We start from the raw sequence: 18,316 nt of genomic DNA on the forward strand, positions 1-18,316 counted from the left end.
ATGGAATGAGAACAATCCACAAGAGATCCTATAGACTCCATTACATCCAGAAAAATGCACCGTTTGGTGCGGTTTACACGCTGGTGGCATCATCGGACCTTATTTCTTCAAAAATGAGGCCGGAGCTCGCGTTACGGTCAATGGAGATCGTTACCGCACCATGATCAATGATTTTTTATTTGAAAATATGGATGACATTGATCCGGACGAGATGTGGTTTCAACAGGATGGCGCTACGTGCCACACGTCGACCGCAACCATCGACTTATTGAAATCAAAATTTGGCGATAAGTTGATTTCGAGAAATGGAACTGTCAATTGGCCTCCAAGGTCGTGCGATTTGACCCCTCTCGATTATTTCCTCTGGGGCTACGTCAAGTCACTGGTTTATGCTGATAAACCAGCAACAATTGACGCCTTGGAGGACAACATTGTTCGTGTTATTCGTGACACACGGCCGGCACTGCTCGAAAAAGTCACTCAAAATTGGACGTCCAGAATGCGCTTCGTCAAGAACAGCCGCGGTGGCCATATGCCCGAAATCATTTTCAATTGTTAATGCCATACATTGATCTTTCGAATAAAAAAAAATTTTTGATTATAATTGCATTTTTGTGCTAGTTTTTACAGTTGTAAGTTCTATCGGGCTTAAAAAAACACCCTTTACAAGAAAATAAAAACATTGCAGTCCGTCCACGTTATAATTTCAATCTGTCGCCATCGCCTCACGATAATTGTCCGCCCCCTGTCGACCGGTCGTTCGTGTCCGCTAACGCTATCATCATCCGAGGAAAATCAAGCCGAATCCTCTCAAATTCACTCACCAAAACCTCTTCCTCTTTTTATTCTCTCGCTATTCTTTCCGTAACTCCTCCCTTCTGCCACACGATACCTTCACGCACGCACGCACGCACGCACGCACGCGCGCACGCACGCACGCATAAATGCGTGCATATACTTTAGAATAGAGAACCAAAAATTGTATTTTTTTTCTATTACTCAAGAAAATGTATCCGAATATTCCCTTTTATTATACCATTATTAAATTAACTTCTCGGTTGTCATTTATTTAAATATAACCTCTCCTTATATTCGTTAGCTCTCCCGCGGTCTCTCTCCCACTTCGCCCGCTCCCCGGTCACTTCGATTAAGTTCCATGATCGAAAGTCGGGGCATACGGCTGTACTGGCACAACTGGCGTTAAAGTGCGCCTTTCTGGCACACTGACCCAGTTTGGGCCCTTCAACTTAAAAATATGTCTGATTCGTATGTCCGTTTAGCGGAGCACAAGCAGAAGTTTCCACTTCGTCCTCCGTTCGACCCCCGGCTCGTTAGGAGCCTCAAGACGAAGCGAAGTGCCTCCCGATTCGCGTCGGTCCTTCCCCACGGCTCCCTTGCGATCCGGAGCCTGGACACGACCAAATCGGTCAATAATTTGGTTCCTGCTGCGTTTGCCCCTCAGTTCTATGCATACGGAATTTGGACGTAACAGTTTTAATCATGAATTTGATTGGGCAAATGTTCAAATTCTTTCTTAAGGAAAGATTTCTTAATAAACGCTTAAATTCAGACATGCTTTATATGTACATGCAGAAGAATGGACTTAATTTAAAAACAGACACAAAATATTTGCATTACTCATATGTTTCCTTATTAAACACATTAAAACAATCATTGTTATTATTATTTATTATCTCTCTTATTATCTCTCTTATTATTATTTATTATCATTGCTTATTTATAAGTTCCCTTATCACTTTGTAACGTTCTATTTCAAACGACACGACAAGATGAACTGACACGACATTAATCCGAGGGACGATTTGTTAATTTATATCTCATGAAAATTGTGAATCAATGTTTGTGAATTTCTTTGTTTTCCCGTTAAGATGAGTAACACGATTGTTACTGATTTTTAAATATTTAACTAACAGTGAAATGATAATAATTTATATAGTGTATTGATTACTGCATTTCTGCGAATGACTTTCAACGTGGTATTATATTCTTGCTAAAGATGACTCCAAAGTGAGCCGAATATAATAAATGAAGACAACCGCCAACACTTGAGTATTATTTATATCTCTTAACTCTTCGCTCTTACAACAGCGTCAGACTCTCATTAGCTTTGTTCTAAATTTCTAATTATTATATTTATATTCAATTAGATATTGTTTTGTTAGTATTAAAAAATCTCAAACGTTACGTAGTCAAATTTGTTACTATCTCTACAGGTTGTTTGGAAATTCAACCGACTACACTCGTGGACAGATAGAGTGGACTAAACTTCTTAATAGCTTATTTTCTCATATTGGTAAAAATAGTTTCCAATAACAAAATGCAGTACTAAAAAGTTGATAAAAAATTCTGAAAAAATTTTAAGAAATCTATTCAATTTTTAATAATTAATATCTTATTAACTATTGATAAAATTGCAAAATGGTAAAGGATTTTCGATTCAATTTAGCGCTCTACCTGCTCACGAATGTGGTTGGTTGAATTTCCGAACACCCTACACATAATACGTATACACATAATACGTATTCTGTTTACGAAATTTTTTTTTGTGTTCCTGCAATAAATATTTGTTTTGTAAAATTGCGTTTTTTTTCTTAAGCAGGAAACCTAAAATCGATATTCTCGAAGATATTCATCATAGTGGTCTATAAAGATATTCTAGAGTGATCTGAAGAAATAATACTGTATGTACTTATATAAGATAATCCTAGATGAGCAAAGTAAATTTCAAAAAATCTCGGATAATCTTAGAAAATATGACATAATTTTAAATACTCTAAGGTAATCTTGGATAATTTGAAGTAGTATTTGATAATCTGGAATAATTTGAGGTAGTATTAGGTAATCTTAAGTAATACGAGATAATTTAAAGATAATCCGTATCAAGGGTAATTTTTGTATACTATAACCACTCGTGACTAACTCCCCGCTAAATCATTATTGATAGTAAATGAAAATAAATGTAACATAAAAGTAACAGGAACTCAATATATAAGTTATTAATGGTATTTTATTTTGATTTAGAACGAGGGAGTGTTTTGCATAGCTATCAACAGATAACGCGTGTATTCGTAAGAGAGATTCAACATTCATCTGTATAAAGCGGAGATGTTTAAATTATTTAAATCATTTTCATGACACACTCTCACTACATCATGGCGATAATCATTTTTTTCAGGGCGACTACTAATTAATCGATCTATATGATAGAAAGTTTTAATGATTGATTAAATTACTTTACGAAGTAATGGGATCAAATAAATTTAATAAATTGTCCTATTAGATAAATTGTTAAATTAGTTTCACTCGAAGACAAAATCAATTTTACTCTGAAATTGTTACTATCAACAATTTATTATATAAGTTCCCGTTATTTTGTAGAATAATTCAGTCAAATATTAAAATCAATCTATTTTATTGTACATTTATTTCATTATGCTGATAAAATTATTTTAATTGATGATACAATTAAGTACCAACCACATTGATGACCTACAGTTAAGATCGTGTACTAACCCAGTGAGAAATGGTAATAGAATCGACATCGAATCGATGGCAATTCGATGTCGAAATCATCAAATCGATGTTGATTCGACATCGATTTCATTGTTATTTCTCACTGGATAATTATTATTATTATTATTAGGAACTCGTTAGCTCATTGCCGCAAATACCAAATCCCGCCACTGTTCCCGTCCCTGAGCAAGATCCGTCCATTTGTGACCCTCGTACCCCATTTCGTTAAGGTCCATTCTAATATTATCTTCCCATCTACGGATAATAGTTTAGTTAATTTAACTCTTATAAAAAACACACCGAACTAGGCATTGGCGGTCCGAAATAACACTCAAATTAAGTGTTAATCCTCAAGATGAAGGTTTATTTGAAAATTAACACTCAATTTGTCATTTCGGGCCGCTAACACCTAGTTCGGTGTATTTTTTCGTAAGGGAATAAATATTTTACAGAATTAATTCAATGTTTATTAAACACAAAATAAATATTAAAGGTTAAAATATTTCTTGACACAACCCGATAGTTATGCCATATTTAGCGCTCTGAGATTGAGTTGGTTTACCTCAATTCGAGTTAATTTAACTAATCATTTTTATCATGTATCATTTTTTGCGTGTTTTATTTATACGTGTAATGAAATATGTTCCTCGTAAAAGGGCATGTCATGCAGTAAATAATCGGATACTCTTTTTGTAGAATGATGCAACGCCCCTTCATGTCTTTTGGTATGATCTGTAAAAGATTAGTATGGTTCTGATTCGATTTGGTATCTGACTTGCAAGGATACAGAGTAGGAAGGAGTCGCTAGGATAAAAGCAGATTTTCTCGTCGTACAGTCGAGAAGACCTCGCGTCACTTTAAGAGACAGTCATTCACTGTCAGCGAAATACAAATCTCTTCATCTTCTCTCTTCCGCATCGACCGCATAGGAATTATTGTCCGACAATTTAAGCGCAGTGTCCATTATTAAAAACGCCATCGCAGATCGATATCAATGACCCGGAGCGAAAATCGGTTCGCGAGAACTCTCGTGTCTCAAGAAAAATCTCAAGGTTGATTCCGTGGATGCTCCTTCGTTTTACGATCACAATGCGCGGCGCCACGAAAGCGTTTCCTGCTCCACGATCAATAAAACCATCTCCCATACCCCTTGCAGAACGCAAACGCAAAGTACACACGAGGACGCAAGAGAGTGGCAGTGTGCACTATGTACACTATGTATGTGCACTATGTATGTGTGGATGTACTGTAAGCCACGTATGTGTGCTGTGACAAACCCACGCCACGAGAAATACGCCTCATACATCATCATCATCACACTACTACTACTATTACTACTACTACTACTACTACTACTACTACTACTACCACTATTCTCCAGAAAAAAAAAGGATGAAAATTTAGCCAAAGTTAATTTCTCACAACTCTCCTCCCGTCTCTTTGGTATAGACTGATTTCTTTTTTTCTTTCTTTAGCAGCATATAAAAACGAGACAGAAAAAACGCGGAAAAAATGGATGTTCCGAATGCAGAAAGAAAAAAAAACAAAGGAGGAGAAGAGAGGAAAAATATAAGGGGAAAAGTATATTTGTCATGCAAGGGAAGATCTGTAAACGAAGTAACAAGAGTCGCGCAAAGTGTTAGCAGATATATCGACGTAAAGTTGAGAGAAAAGTAAACGAGTGGACTAGTTGACGCACTAGTCGAGTAACGAATTATTAATATCCTACTTGAAGTTATGGAATGTTTTGTAGAAGTGAGATATTCCGCGTAAGTATCTGATTCGCGGACACACGAATAAAACCGTAATATTACATTAATAGGAAGACAACACTTTTCCGATCCCCGGAGACCTTCACCCCTGGGCGTATTCCGTCCGCAGAAACGCTTCGTGACGTAGCTAACACTCCCCAGTATTCTAATTACGCACTTTCGCATCACGTTCACCATATACTCATTAACACCCATTTTTATTCGAGGGTCTATTTCACGATTTCGCTTCTTCCCATTACAATTCGCAATCCTCTCGAAAAAAAAAGATATTGAAAAAAAAAAAGAAAGAGAGAGAGTGTGAAAGAGACTAATTGATTGATTGATTGAGCGTTTATTGCAGTTCTAGGGCGAGCCCTCTAAAAACTGTGTGTACACAAGTTACAATAAGCAGTACAATAAGGAGATTATAAATTTAACAACGATATCAAAAAGATAAGCAATGAATACTAATATTACGTACGACAATAGAGATAAAGATGAAAATGAAAAATATAAAAAAATAAAAAATAAAAATAAACGTAATAGTAAAAGTGAATAAAGTAAGGGTAAGTAAGCAGAATTTAGGGCTTATAGATAATAATAGCTTAAGGCATAGAGTTAATTGCATAAAGAGCAAAAAAATGCAAGCAAAACAATATTGAAACTTAAACGCGAATTAGAATGATACTCTAGCGTTCTCCGCGACACTGCAGATGACAGAAGAGGGTGCTTGAAAGAAGAGAGACTCCGATTCCTTGATCCTATAATATTAGATTAAGTAAAAAGTCATCGCGTATTTTTTAGCTCAAAGTTGTATATACAATATCTTCGTCAATAATGAATGAAATTCAAATTTAAAAAAAGGGTTTTAAAGCTTGAAATCTCTACTTTTAAAAGCTTATCACATTTTTTAAGTTTATATGAGTTTGATAATTTTTACATACCAAAAACTACGAGCTGAAAAAGACGAAAAATTTTTTTCTCACTTTGTAGATTTGTAACGTGTCGAAAACGAATTTGAGAAAATTTTCGATTACCTATCGTGAAAGCTTGATACTTTCCCTACAAAATCGTTTTTTTTTTTTTAATATTCCTACGACTTTTGATGACTTTTTACCTAATACTAGGAAGAGGGTTCTATGTTGAAAAAGCGGCATGAATAAATGAGCATTGGTAAGATGATGGGAATAAGATCAAGAGGAGAGACACGGGAAGTGGCTCGAGGTCTCGGACAGAAATTTAGTTTATCGGCCAGGTAGCTCGAAGAGTCCCGAACTTAAAGATTGAATATAGAAAACAGCCAAACTGATATTCTCTTCTATCATCCGCGGTTAACCAACCCAGTAAACCATAATAGTGTGATATATGGTCGTCTTTACGCAGACTGAATATGAAACGCACGCATGCATTCATCAAACGCTTGAGCCTGAGTCTCTGCTGATCTGTCAGATCTATGAAGGCTGCTGAACAGTAATCGAAGAAAATGAGAGAGAGAGAGAGAGAGAGAGAGAGAGAGAGAGAGAGAGAGAGAAATAAATAGTATATTTATTGAGCGCTATTTATTGAGTGTTCTAGAATGAGGATCCTTTCAAGATAGATCGCTAGGATATACAGATTTACAACATAATTGTCCCTAACAGAAACAATAAAATTAACAAAATATACAAAACAAAGATTTAAAAAAATAAAAAAGAAAGAATTCAGCACAAATAAGCAAAGAAGGCTATATTCAAGGTTATATTCAAAACGAGTCTTTTAATGTCTTAATATATATATTTTTTTTGCATGAATCTTATAACTTTCAGTTGAAACAAACTATGATTATTTGTCAGACTTGAAACACACAGTCCTAAATTAAAGCTGGAGTAAATTCTTTACGGTGTTTTAAAGATGATCATTAGCATCATTATTGTTAAATATTATTTGTCAATTTGTGTACTCCATGTATGTACTCCAGCTTTAATTTAGGACTGTGTTTCAAGTCCGACAAATAATATCATAGTTTGTTTCAACTGAAAGTTATAAGATTCATGCAAAAAAAGAATTTACGATATTTTAAAGATGTTCAACGTAAAGGTATAGATAATTGTTCGCAGCTCGAGTTCGTTGCATCACACATCTCAATATGAACGGCCTACAGGTTTATCATTTCGCGAAATTACCCATTCACATCGTTATTGTCGTCGCTTCTGGCGCACCGCCAAACGCGAAGCTTGGTTCTCGCGATGAAACATGTCGACATCGAATTTATAATGCAAACATATGTGCACGCGAGACGTGGCAGTGATAGCGATCGACACGCGGCATGATTATTCTTTCTCGTTTTGTTTCGTTTACATCCATTACACAAAACGTGCAATTGTGATTCATGGCCAGCAAATCTTGCCAAAATGGATTACGCTTTCCGCAAATATGACACAGGCGATTTTCGAACATGACGTAAGTTCGCAGAATGCAATCCGGTACATAGTTGTAACTTTTCTTGTCGGAGACTCCACTATTATACCGGAGATCGATTGCCATCAAAATTGTATCTTGTAGTGCATTCTTTAAAAAAAGAAAATTATCAAGATTTATACAATGCAGGATGTCCGGTAAGTTTTGACATAGAACTCATATGTAAGTAGAGTGGACTAAATTGAATAAAAAATCCTCTATTGTTTTGCAATTTTCGCTATTTTTTTTAGTTACTTATGAGCAAAATGTCTAAAATCGATACGTAAAACAAATTTAGGATATCTTTAAAAAGTTCTTTAAAAAAATCTTTAAGATATTTCATAAAAAACTCAGAAAAATATTTTAAAGTTGCCTTATGCGTCGAATTTATCCACTTATTCGACAATATTTAGAAATTAATATCTTGTTAACTATTGTGAAAATTGCAAAATGGTAGAGGACTTTTCGAGTCAGTTTAGTCCGCTCCATCTACATAAGCGTTTTATCAAAACTTACAGGACACTATATACTTTTGATAGGCAATCGATCTCCGGCAAGATAATAGTGGAATCTCTGGCAGGAAGAGGATGAGTTTTTTAATTCAGCATAAATCTACCGCATTTTTATCGGACGACTGACAACATGGCGTTTCCGATGGACGCTTGATAGTCTACTTTGAAGAAAATTGAATCAAAATAGTGACAAAACTGAATTCAATTTAATGTGTCAATTTACAATAAATGTCATAAATTAATTTTTAAACTAAAACTTTAAACAATGATTAATAAGATACCTCATATTTTTGGTCAAAGCTATATATTTTTACATATTTCCTGCATAATCACTCTACTATACATATTTCAATTGAAATTCTATAATTTCTAGAAATTTTTAGATAATCGAAAATGTGCTTTAAAATCTATATTAAAATATAAAGGCACTATTTTTGAAAATAAATTATCAATTTTTATGTGCTTAACACGTTTAATTAATAATAAATCCATATCACTGTTGTTGGTCATTGAAGATGAAGAATTAAAAAAGGAATCAGAAGAAAAGATTCATCTTTAAACATTTTTTTTATTAAATTATAATATTGCGTGCGTGCGCGCGTATTTGGTCATCAAAGACATGACGGATCTTAAAAACTCGACTTTGAAAAAAATCGAAGGTGCCAACGCTGCTTGTTCCTACTGTATATCCTTATACTGTGGTAGCAACTGATATATATATGAGTTGAGTATAATGATATATATTGAGTATGGTCCGATATATTGTATTAATGGCTGTGTTCCAAATTTACTGCCAGCGCTGAAAATTTACAATTTACGTTACGTGCATTATAGATTTTCAGTACCGGCAGTCAATTTTGGAACCAATAGCCATTGTCTCACGGTCCCGTGAGATGAGATGTGCTTTTTAACGCGACAGCACTTATTTCGCAGTCATCGACCGTGTTTACATTTGTACAAAGAAGGTGCCAAAGTGTCGTGTGCTCATTGGAAAAAGAAGCTTTCAATCCGTCCGAGGTTATTTTTCTTAGCTATTAAAAAACAGATTATCTGCTTAGAAGACCTAGGAAATAGAAGTAACTCATTACTTGTGTGTAACGAAGTTACAGTTACAAGTTATTTTTTTGGTAACTTTACTGCGTTACTTTTTTTGGTAATTATAACGATAATATATTATATTTTATTATGTTATATAATATATTATTATATTTTTTTAGTAACGGTAACGAATTTTACAGTTACTTTTACCATTACTTTGCATATGATTGGACACGGTTCAATTGGACACAAGCCATTTATTGCTTTTAAGACTAGAAAGCTTCTAGGCACTCGTCCGCTGTGATTGATGGTCGTCGATTTTAAAAAAGTAACGAAAAAATAACAAAAAGTTAGGGTGTGTTCCGTTGCATGCATTAAGTGCATAGATCACATTCAATGTGTTGTGCACATTAGGTGCATCCAGAAGCACAATTGACTCACTGAGCGCTCAATTAGCGGTGCTTCTGGATACAATTGTTAATATCGTTCCGTTTATGCACATGATAATGCGCGCTTAGAAACGGAACAGCTTTACTATGCGTTTAATGCAAATAAAAAAATGGATGTTACCATGGACAACAAGCTATTTACTATTAAGGTTATTACGATACGAGATTGTATATATTTTAATAGATACTTTGAGTCGCTGTCACAGCAGTTTCTCGGTTTACAAAAAGGGTGAGAACTTCGTTACTTCAATGACTGGAAATTAAATAACTTTCCATTATTATTACACTGTAAATCCGAGCAAAAGGCGCGGAAAAAAGACTTTTGAATTTTTTTTAGACGCATCAACTTCGTATTAAACACTTCACGTTCAAGCTGCTATAGCTGATGCACAAGAAGTGGAGAGAATCTAACAAAATCTGTGCACTATCGATATTCATTGATGCCCGCATTGATTGAAACGGAACGGTTCTCTGTATAGTCTATGCGTATTATGCGTGCAATGGAGCGCATCCTTACTTTCTCAACGGTAACTGTAACGAATTACTTTTAAAAATTGGTAACTAGTAATGGTAACTTGTTACTTTTTCTACTCGATAATGAATAACTGTAACTTATAACTTTTAAAAAGTAATTTTCCATTTCCTAAGATCCTCTCCTTCTTCTAACGTGAAAAAGATGCGTTACCCTCAATAACGATACGAAATAAACGTCCGCAGCCGAGATTCGTAGCGAAAACGTGCAATGAATTTGGGTATACGATTATGAATGGATAGTATATACATCTGTCGACAATCAGTGTATTCAGAATAAACAACCGCTCATTGAGTGCTTAGTGAACTCTTGCATCTGATTGGCATATTCCGTTAGAACTAAAAATATAGACCAAACAGATACAAAAGCTCACTGAATGTTCAGTAAGTGGTCATAGTACTGAATAGATGCATCTAGAAGCACGACCGCTTCAATCGTAAGAAATTGGCCAATCACAGTTGAATATGAAAAAAATAATCAACTACAATTTATTAATTTCTTATGGCTTACGACTTCCAACCCTATTGTAGAACAGGCATGAGTCGCATAAAGTCGGTCAGGTCATTTCTAATGTGTTGCAGAGGTAACCTGTTGCCAGACGCGAACATGCCTACGTGTAAACAACGCCGGGCGAGACGATATATGACCGTTTGCGCGCGATCAATAACAAACCTATGCGAGCCGCTGCTGCTGCTGCTGTTGCTATTGCTCGGAATGTTCAGCCGGGCCGGCTTGGACGACGCTAAATGATATTGACGATATGACGATTAGAGATCTGCTAAACGAGCGCAAATTGACGCAAATTCGTGCGGATAAGCCTTCTCGGATGATAAACGAACGGTAGATCTTGGGAACGTGGATGGAAGAAAAGGAGGAGATTCCATCGCAAAAGGAAATTATATGTACCATTGAAAATACGAACTTAAAATACCGCGGCTGTAGAGGCATCGCATGCAAACTGTCCTACCCATTCGCGATCTACGTCCGTCTCTCGGAAATAGAATTTCGCGATGATGATGACGCGAAAGCTTGGTCGCTACGTACAATTCAGACTGAGTACGCGAATCTTCTATGTTTTCGAACAAGACCGCGTACCCGTGCATCCTCAGCGGCAGTGGGTATATTACGTCGAAATGCGCAAAGTATACGCGCTACTTTCTCCGTCTTGTCGGTCGTGAAGAAAAAACGAGTCTGTCCTGGTCTCTTCTCGCGTGCACGTTTGTGCGCGCTGCGAGTTTCGAACGGAACCGAATAACAAAAGTAAATAAAAGAAAAAAAAAAGACTTCACAGAGAGGTAATTGCGGACGACAATCAAATGGTTTGCTTCGCTCTTGCGAGCCGAGCGAAAACAATGAAAAGCAATTACCTGTAGACTGTCGATGAGCTTCAGCTCTTTTCCGCGAAGAAAACGGGCGAGTCCGTTTGCGCACCAATAACACCTCACGCCATAAACTTCCCTCCCGATGATGAAGCGGCCCTCCCTCTAAATTTAGAAAATCGCCACCAATTACTGTAGACTGCTCGCCTCGTCTCTTCTCTCCTCTTCCTTGCCTCACGAGAAGATCTCGCAGAAATCGTTACATTCTCTATCTATTGGAAACTGCGCTCTTCCCTTAACGTCGCCAGATCGACAGCGGTGGTGGCGACGAATCGGTCACAGCAGCTAGTTAGCTACCGCTACCCTTTTGTTTCTTCCTTTTCTTTCTTTGCGTTTCTCCCTTCCTCAAGATATGAATTTTCACACGCGCACCCGCCTTTCCGATGTAAAAGACTGTGGACGAGTAAAAGCTGGTAAAGGTTGCTTCTATGTTGTACTAAATACGAACGTGCACGAGCTAGAGGACACGCCTCTGCGAGGCATGGCGCAGACTCGGATTCCACGCTCTGCAAAACGGCGAGTAACGACGAGCTCAAGGGAGCTTGTCGGAAGTGGTTGGAAGCAGTCGGAAGCCCAACGGAAACCCGTAGGGGCTTTTAACTCCAGGGAAAATATTCGATACGCGCAAGTCAAGTCATTCGCGGTGGCGGCACTAGCGGCAGTGGTTTAGTACGTCATCGTAAAGCGCAAGATCGCGGATATTTATAACGAAAAAAAACTTATAGTTCTGAATGATCGATCATAAGATCTTTCTTTACAAAATCACAACAATAAAATGATAATAGATGATCTATTCAGAAATGTGTATCAACCGGATGTCTCGCGAACAACATTCGAGCGGAAGATGACATAAAAATGGCAGCTTTTCAATGTTAGACTTCCTTCACAGAATCTGGCCATAACAAGGAATAATATAAAAGAAATCCGACATTTCTTTTCAAAATTGTACGAGTGAGATAAAATATGTTGTATGTCGCTCTATAGTGATGTGAAACGGAAAAGGTATATTCAAAGATATGTGCTATCTGATGACCAAACTGATTAGAGAATCTCTAGTCATTACACAGTACATGATTTAAAAAAGCAGTATTCTTTATTATAGAGAAAATTATCCCAGTAATTAATCGACAATAAAATTAATTTATTGCCTATTATGTTTCGTCCTTATATAATAAATCTCTATTTTAACTTCAATAAATTGAAAATAGGAAGCGATATACATTGAATATACATGTATCACAGTTGAGTATCATATTTCAGTCAAGAAATGCAATGGTAATATAAAATAAATTTATCAGAATCAGGCACTAGTACGTTTCTTGAAGGCAAAAGTAGCTAATAAAAAGCGCTGTAGATAACATAATTATTGTACTCCGCATGCATATTTCGCTTTTTAACAGTAAACTTGTGTATCGTTTAATCAATGTCGTAAGGCACTCTATCTCATCGCCACGGCTTCCGTACGGCTCCCGTGCTCGTGCTTCTCCTGATACCTGTAATTTAAAAGTATATTCAAGTACATCCATTACAGAAAATTAAGTGTATGACGAAAGCGGATGTAAAAAGCTTACACAATGCATTTGGTGACATAAGTCTGTCTCTGATATCCGAAGTCCACGTTTGACATCTGGATCTAACTAGATTCCTTTTAACGGTCGACGGTTGCTGGTATTTAGCCATTCTAAACAATAAGAAAGATATAATCTTAATAATGACAAGTGCAATATTGATCAATATGTGGATAACACAAAGCAAAAAAGTAAAGACTTTATTCAGATAAAGCAGGTCTTGGTTTCTTTAATAATATTTTTGTACTGTCATAATCTTAATAGTTAAACAATACAAAGCAGACGGAATTCTACAATATGTAACTACGAAAAAAGGAATATTCGTTTAAAATTTGTGTTTTAAATTTTCCACTGCTCGTGACATTTTAAACATTTTAATTGTTAACTATCTTTTGATTTATTTTACCAATTTCTTTTGTCCTTCCTTTTTTTTACATATATAGTTAAAAACATTTTATATCTATTAAAACCGATTCATGTTAAAATTTTTAATATATCTGAATGCTAGTTTAACGTATAATGTAATTGCGTTATTTGAATATTTTAGATTAAATTGATATTCAACATCTCTAATGGCTTCTGCTACTGGACGAGGAAACACTTGCCGCATGGGAAAATGCAACGCGGTAACCAATAATATTACGGGCTGTAAGCTACCGCATCACATTTTGCCGCGCGATAAAACATTTCCGCATCCAGTGTGCAAGAGAAATTAGTATTAAAATAACATAATTAATGAGTAAATGGACAAATAATATAAAACTTGTGTATTTTAAAACGTAAAAAATTTCTAAAATAAATGAACAAAATGTGTTAGGGCTCCTGAGCCCTACTCTAGTCATACGTAACGTTATAAGCGAGAAGTGTGTCATAAGTGATACGTTGATTTTTCTTGCCATTTGTAAATAAAGAGAATTTGGATGAAATGAAATAAGATCGCTTTAAAACACTTGTAAAAGTGGGCGAAAACTATCCTTAAAGACTATTCTGAAAATAGACTACACATGTGCATTGAGTAAAAACTAGTAAACACACTTTAAGTGCTTTTTTCGATTCTTTACTACTCAGGGAAGATTAGGAGCCTTTATCCATTTTTACAAGTGTTTTAAAGCGATCTCATCATGGTATGCAAGAAAAATCAATGTGTCATTTCTCACTTATGATTCAATATGGCTGAAATAATTGCTCAGGAACCTAAATTCTGTATATTATAAATGTTAATTTTACTGAAAAAATTATGCTTCCACAATTTACTTATAAATTGTGTTACATTTATTATACTAATTTTTTATACATATTTGTGTTACTTCTTAACATATTCATTTTATTAACGATTTAAATTATAGATTTATGGCGAATTCGAGCACTAGTGCGCACTGGTGCATATTAAAGCCGTTGTAGACTGATTTAATTTAAATATAAAATATTTCGAATAAAATACATATTTTATCTAATAGTACAATAAAATGTATTGAGTATTTCATTAATCGATTTCTATGTTTATTTATAAACATATCTTTACATTATTATGTGTACGACGATTTTAATGTGCACCAGTGCGCACTGAGTGCGTCCAATCGAATTCGCTATTAGATTGGCCGTTTAGGACACAAAAAATGTGTTAAATTTAATACAAATTTTCTTATTGCGTATTTATTTAACAGAGTTTTTGTATCATCACTTTTAGACTGTTGTGCTAGTCCAGAGATCAGTCAACCGACTGTATATGTAATAGTATTAATTCAAATTATAAGATCCAAGATCGATCACGTCATGTACTCTAGAGAGTGTGAAACTATTTTTAAATATATATAATGCTAAAGATGGCTCAAAATTGAGTCCAAACATATGTATCTTAAATAAATTTTATTCATTAATTTATTTTACGCACCGAGATCCGCGTCTGACTAATCAGTCCTTCTATCGAATTTTTTTTATTTAGAAAATGAAACTACGTTATTACGTGGATTCGAATTCCTTCAGGTTCTTTCTGGCTAAAGTCTTCTGAGTGGCGAACGAGTACGATCGAGCCGAAGTCGGGCGTTCCATTCGAGACTCCTTAATTTCGCGATCATGCGCGATTATTTTCATTCTCTTCGTCGGAGACTGGGCGAATAATTCCACTATATTCATAGAAGCTGCGTCGCACTTGAAAATATTAAATCGTTAAATTATTGTATACTCTTAACTAAAAGTCTGTAAATACAAGCAATGAAATAACCCAAGTAGACAGTTAAGTACAATATAAATGTTACATTATTAATTGCGCTGTTACTGATAAAATAAGTAGCATATTGCCGCAATTCTTACAGCATCGAATATGCTGGGAACATTCATGTCGTATAAAATAGCATCTATCTGTGTAAGCAGGATATTGCCGCATTTTTTATAGCATTAGAATAACTCATGTGTATGTTAGAAACATTCATATCATATGAAGACGAATCTTTGAATATTTATGCAATTATTTTCAATGTTCAAATTTCGTCACTATACAGACAATATGCAAAATTTATCTACTTGGGAATTTTATAAGCAAAAAAAAACGAGTAATTACTTGCAACTGAAGACGATGAAGAAACTCCACTTCTGCCAAGTTTAAGGGCGCGTCTACATGTAATTTAAGCATACATTGCAACGCCTCTTTATATATCTTTTTCAATGTAATAACACGTTCGGTACGCATTAATCTGCGTATTAAGTAACCACGTGTATAAGCGTTGATGGTATTCACTGCCTGTACCTATATACAGTAATATAATTTTAGTATCTTTTTTTAACAACGGAAACATTATGATTATAATGTTAAAATTGCAATTTGTACTCACATGTTTATCGAAATACACCATGGTGTCTAGTACTGGTATATGCGTAGTATTACTATCTAAGGGAAATAATTGTCGACTCACATTGGAATTCTTACATACAAGATCGCGCGACTCGCAATGGTTGTTATCGTCATTACTGTTATTATTATTATTATTACTGTTATTGTTATTGTTATTATTATTATTATTATTATTATTATTATTATTATTATTATTATTATGCGTAGTATCATATAAACTCACTTTTCTCGTAAAGTCAAATTCGACAGTCGTCGAAGAATTGTCCGCAATAAAGGACTGATATTTAAGCAGGTGTAAATTTTTCGAGGAAATATAATCCAACGGACATACAATCATTTGATTCGCTGACGGTAATTTAATGTTATAATGCATTTCAGCATGTATATTACTCGGAGTGTCTGTGTCCATTTGTTGCCTTGCCTCGTGATTAGTTGATTTTGCTTCGTCGCTCGACAACGATCGATTCAAATTAACGTTCAACGCATTTGTTTGATATGAGATTCCGGAGGCACACTTTCGTATTTCTGCTAACAGAAGTATTTGTTGCTTCTGAAATTCTGCTTGTAATAACGATTGTTCTTTTCGCTGACGATATATTAGCTCCATCATCTGCTTCTTGTGCATTTCTTCAATCTCTTTATAAACCATCAAGAGTTTATCTGGTGTGGAAGACTTTGTTTTATTGGCTGAATCATGATATTCTGCAGTATTCTCCTTTTTATTATGCAATCCCTCATCTATATAAGACAAATGAATTTTAGGACTATTTGTATACTTGCTACTCAACACATTTGACACATCAATGTCACTATTTTTCTCTAATTTTTCTAGAGAACTTTGCTTCTTAAAATCTGTATACCTATGATTATATTTAATTGGTATGGCATCGGGTCTACATGCATCTTCCTCAACGATTACCATTTTAGTATAATTAGTAGATTTATTTACTTGATGTGATTCTGTCGAATCAGATTCTCTATACTGGGAAGTTGATTGTTTGGATGTACATTCTAATTTGCTTAAATCTTGAATGTGTTCAACCATAAACTGTTTATTTTCCCATTCTGCCTTAGGCTGCGCAATGTTCCATTGTTTTCGTTGTGACACATTAGTGGTAGGTGTAGGAATGTACTTTTCATCAGTTAATTTTGTATGCATATGAGCAAGCAATATAGGACTGGGTGTATCCAGTATATAAGAACCTTGACGTGACAACTTGGGTAGATTTTCAGGAGTCTCTTTGGAAATTTCCATGGAAGAAGTATCTTCCTCAACTTTACTTAATGTTATCGGAAGTACGTTCAGTGTTTTAGGTATCACTGGCTTCCAATTTTCTAGTAATGTTACATCTTCATCTGATGTTGCCGTTTCTATTGCATCGACACTATTTTGATCAGTTATAGCAGCTGTAAGTTTTGAATCAATAACAATATCGTTTGCTAAACAAACTTGAAGTTGTGCATCTGATATAGAAGACTGAATATCATGATTAACTCTGGTTTCTCCTTCAACTTGCAACAATGGTTCGACAATAGTCATTTTGGAATACGAGTCCTTATTATTGGTATCACTTACAATGTCACGAGTGGATATGTCGCTGTCTGAACTATATCTTATATTCTTTAACATATCTATTGGTTCTAATATAACAGCTTGCATACATTTATCTTGAATGATGTGTTTAACTAGTTGTCTGTCCCTCAAGTTTTCCTCGATTTTGATTGCCAGTGATCTGTAATGTCTCATTTCTTCTTTGGTGGTGTCAGTCATCTAAAAACAACATAATATTAACATAAAGTAATATTCCACAACTAAAGTTACTTTGCATTAGTTAACAAATATTCACCATTGGTGGAAGAAGAGGTACCCCATTTATTTTCATACAAGAGGTATAAAATTGTTTCTGCATGTTTTAGGTATAATCTTGAGAATATACTTTACTGTCGTAATCCACTAACGTTCCTGAAAGAAAATAAAGTAATTAAATAATTATTTAGAATACGGGTCCTCCTCTAGGATCTTAATAAAAATGTACTCATTTGATACGTTTCCAATCAAAACGAAAAAATCTGGTAAAAAACGCAGCGGTCGGCCTCGTGAATCAAGTTATTAAGCGTTACCCCAGATCTATAATAGAGTTCTAAGCCTTAAGCCATAAGCCATAAGAAATAGACAAATCATAATCGAGTATTCTTCTCGAATTCAATTGTAATTGGTCAGTTTCTTACAACTTAAGGCTTAAAACATATATTATAGATCCAGACTTAT

At 35.1% G+C, this 18,316-nt stretch overlaps 2 protein-coding genes across 8 annotated transcripts in view; both read right to left on the reverse strand.

Moving 5' to 3' along the window:
* Positions 1 to 12,136, reverse strand: part of LOC108751572 — a 70,595-nt gene extending 58,459 nt beyond the window's left edge. The window contains exon 1 of the mRNA XM_018491809.1: positions 11,620 to 12,136. The gene's annotated coding sequence lies outside the window, so the exon portion shown is untranslated. The remainder of the gene's footprint in view (positions 1 to 11,619) is intronic.
* Positions 12,137 to 12,796: 660 nt separating this feature from the next.
* Positions 12,797 to 18,316, reverse strand: part of LOC108751570 (myb-like protein U) — an 8,505-nt gene continuing 2,985 nt past the window's right edge. For 5 of the 7 annotated variants that reach the window (XM_018491808.1, XM_018491803.1, XM_018491806.1 and 2 more), the window contains exons 2-7: positions 17,895 to 18,010; positions 16,028 to 17,818; positions 15,757 to 15,942; positions 15,163 to 15,347; positions 13,203 to 13,312; positions 12,797 to 13,124 (exon numbers count right to left, since the gene is read on the reverse strand). In XM_018491808.1, the coding sequence (XP_018347310.1) occupies positions 13,075 to 13,124; positions 13,203 to 13,312; positions 15,163 to 15,347; positions 15,757 to 15,942; positions 16,028 to 17,818; positions 17,895 to 17,957 (2,385 nt within the window). In that variant the 5' untranslated portion in view covers positions 17,958 to 18,010 and the 3' untranslated portion in view covers positions 12,797 to 13,074. Of the gene's footprint in view, positions 13,125 to 13,202; positions 13,313 to 15,162; positions 15,348 to 15,756; positions 15,943 to 16,027; positions 17,819 to 17,894; positions 18,011 to 18,083; positions 18,148 to 18,316 lie in introns of those variants that run through there. The other 2 variants (XM_018491802.1, XM_018491805.1) reach the window with 2 other exon arrangements.

Source organism: Trachymyrmex septentrionalis, unplaced genomic scaffold (genome assembly GCF_001594115.1).
Source record: "Trachymyrmex septentrionalis isolate Tsep2-gDNA-1 unplaced genomic scaffold, Tsep1.0 scaffold5, whole genome shotgun sequence".
NCBI classification, from domain to species: Eukaryota; Metazoa; Arthropoda; class Insecta; order Hymenoptera; family Formicidae; genus Trachymyrmex; species Trachymyrmex septentrionalis.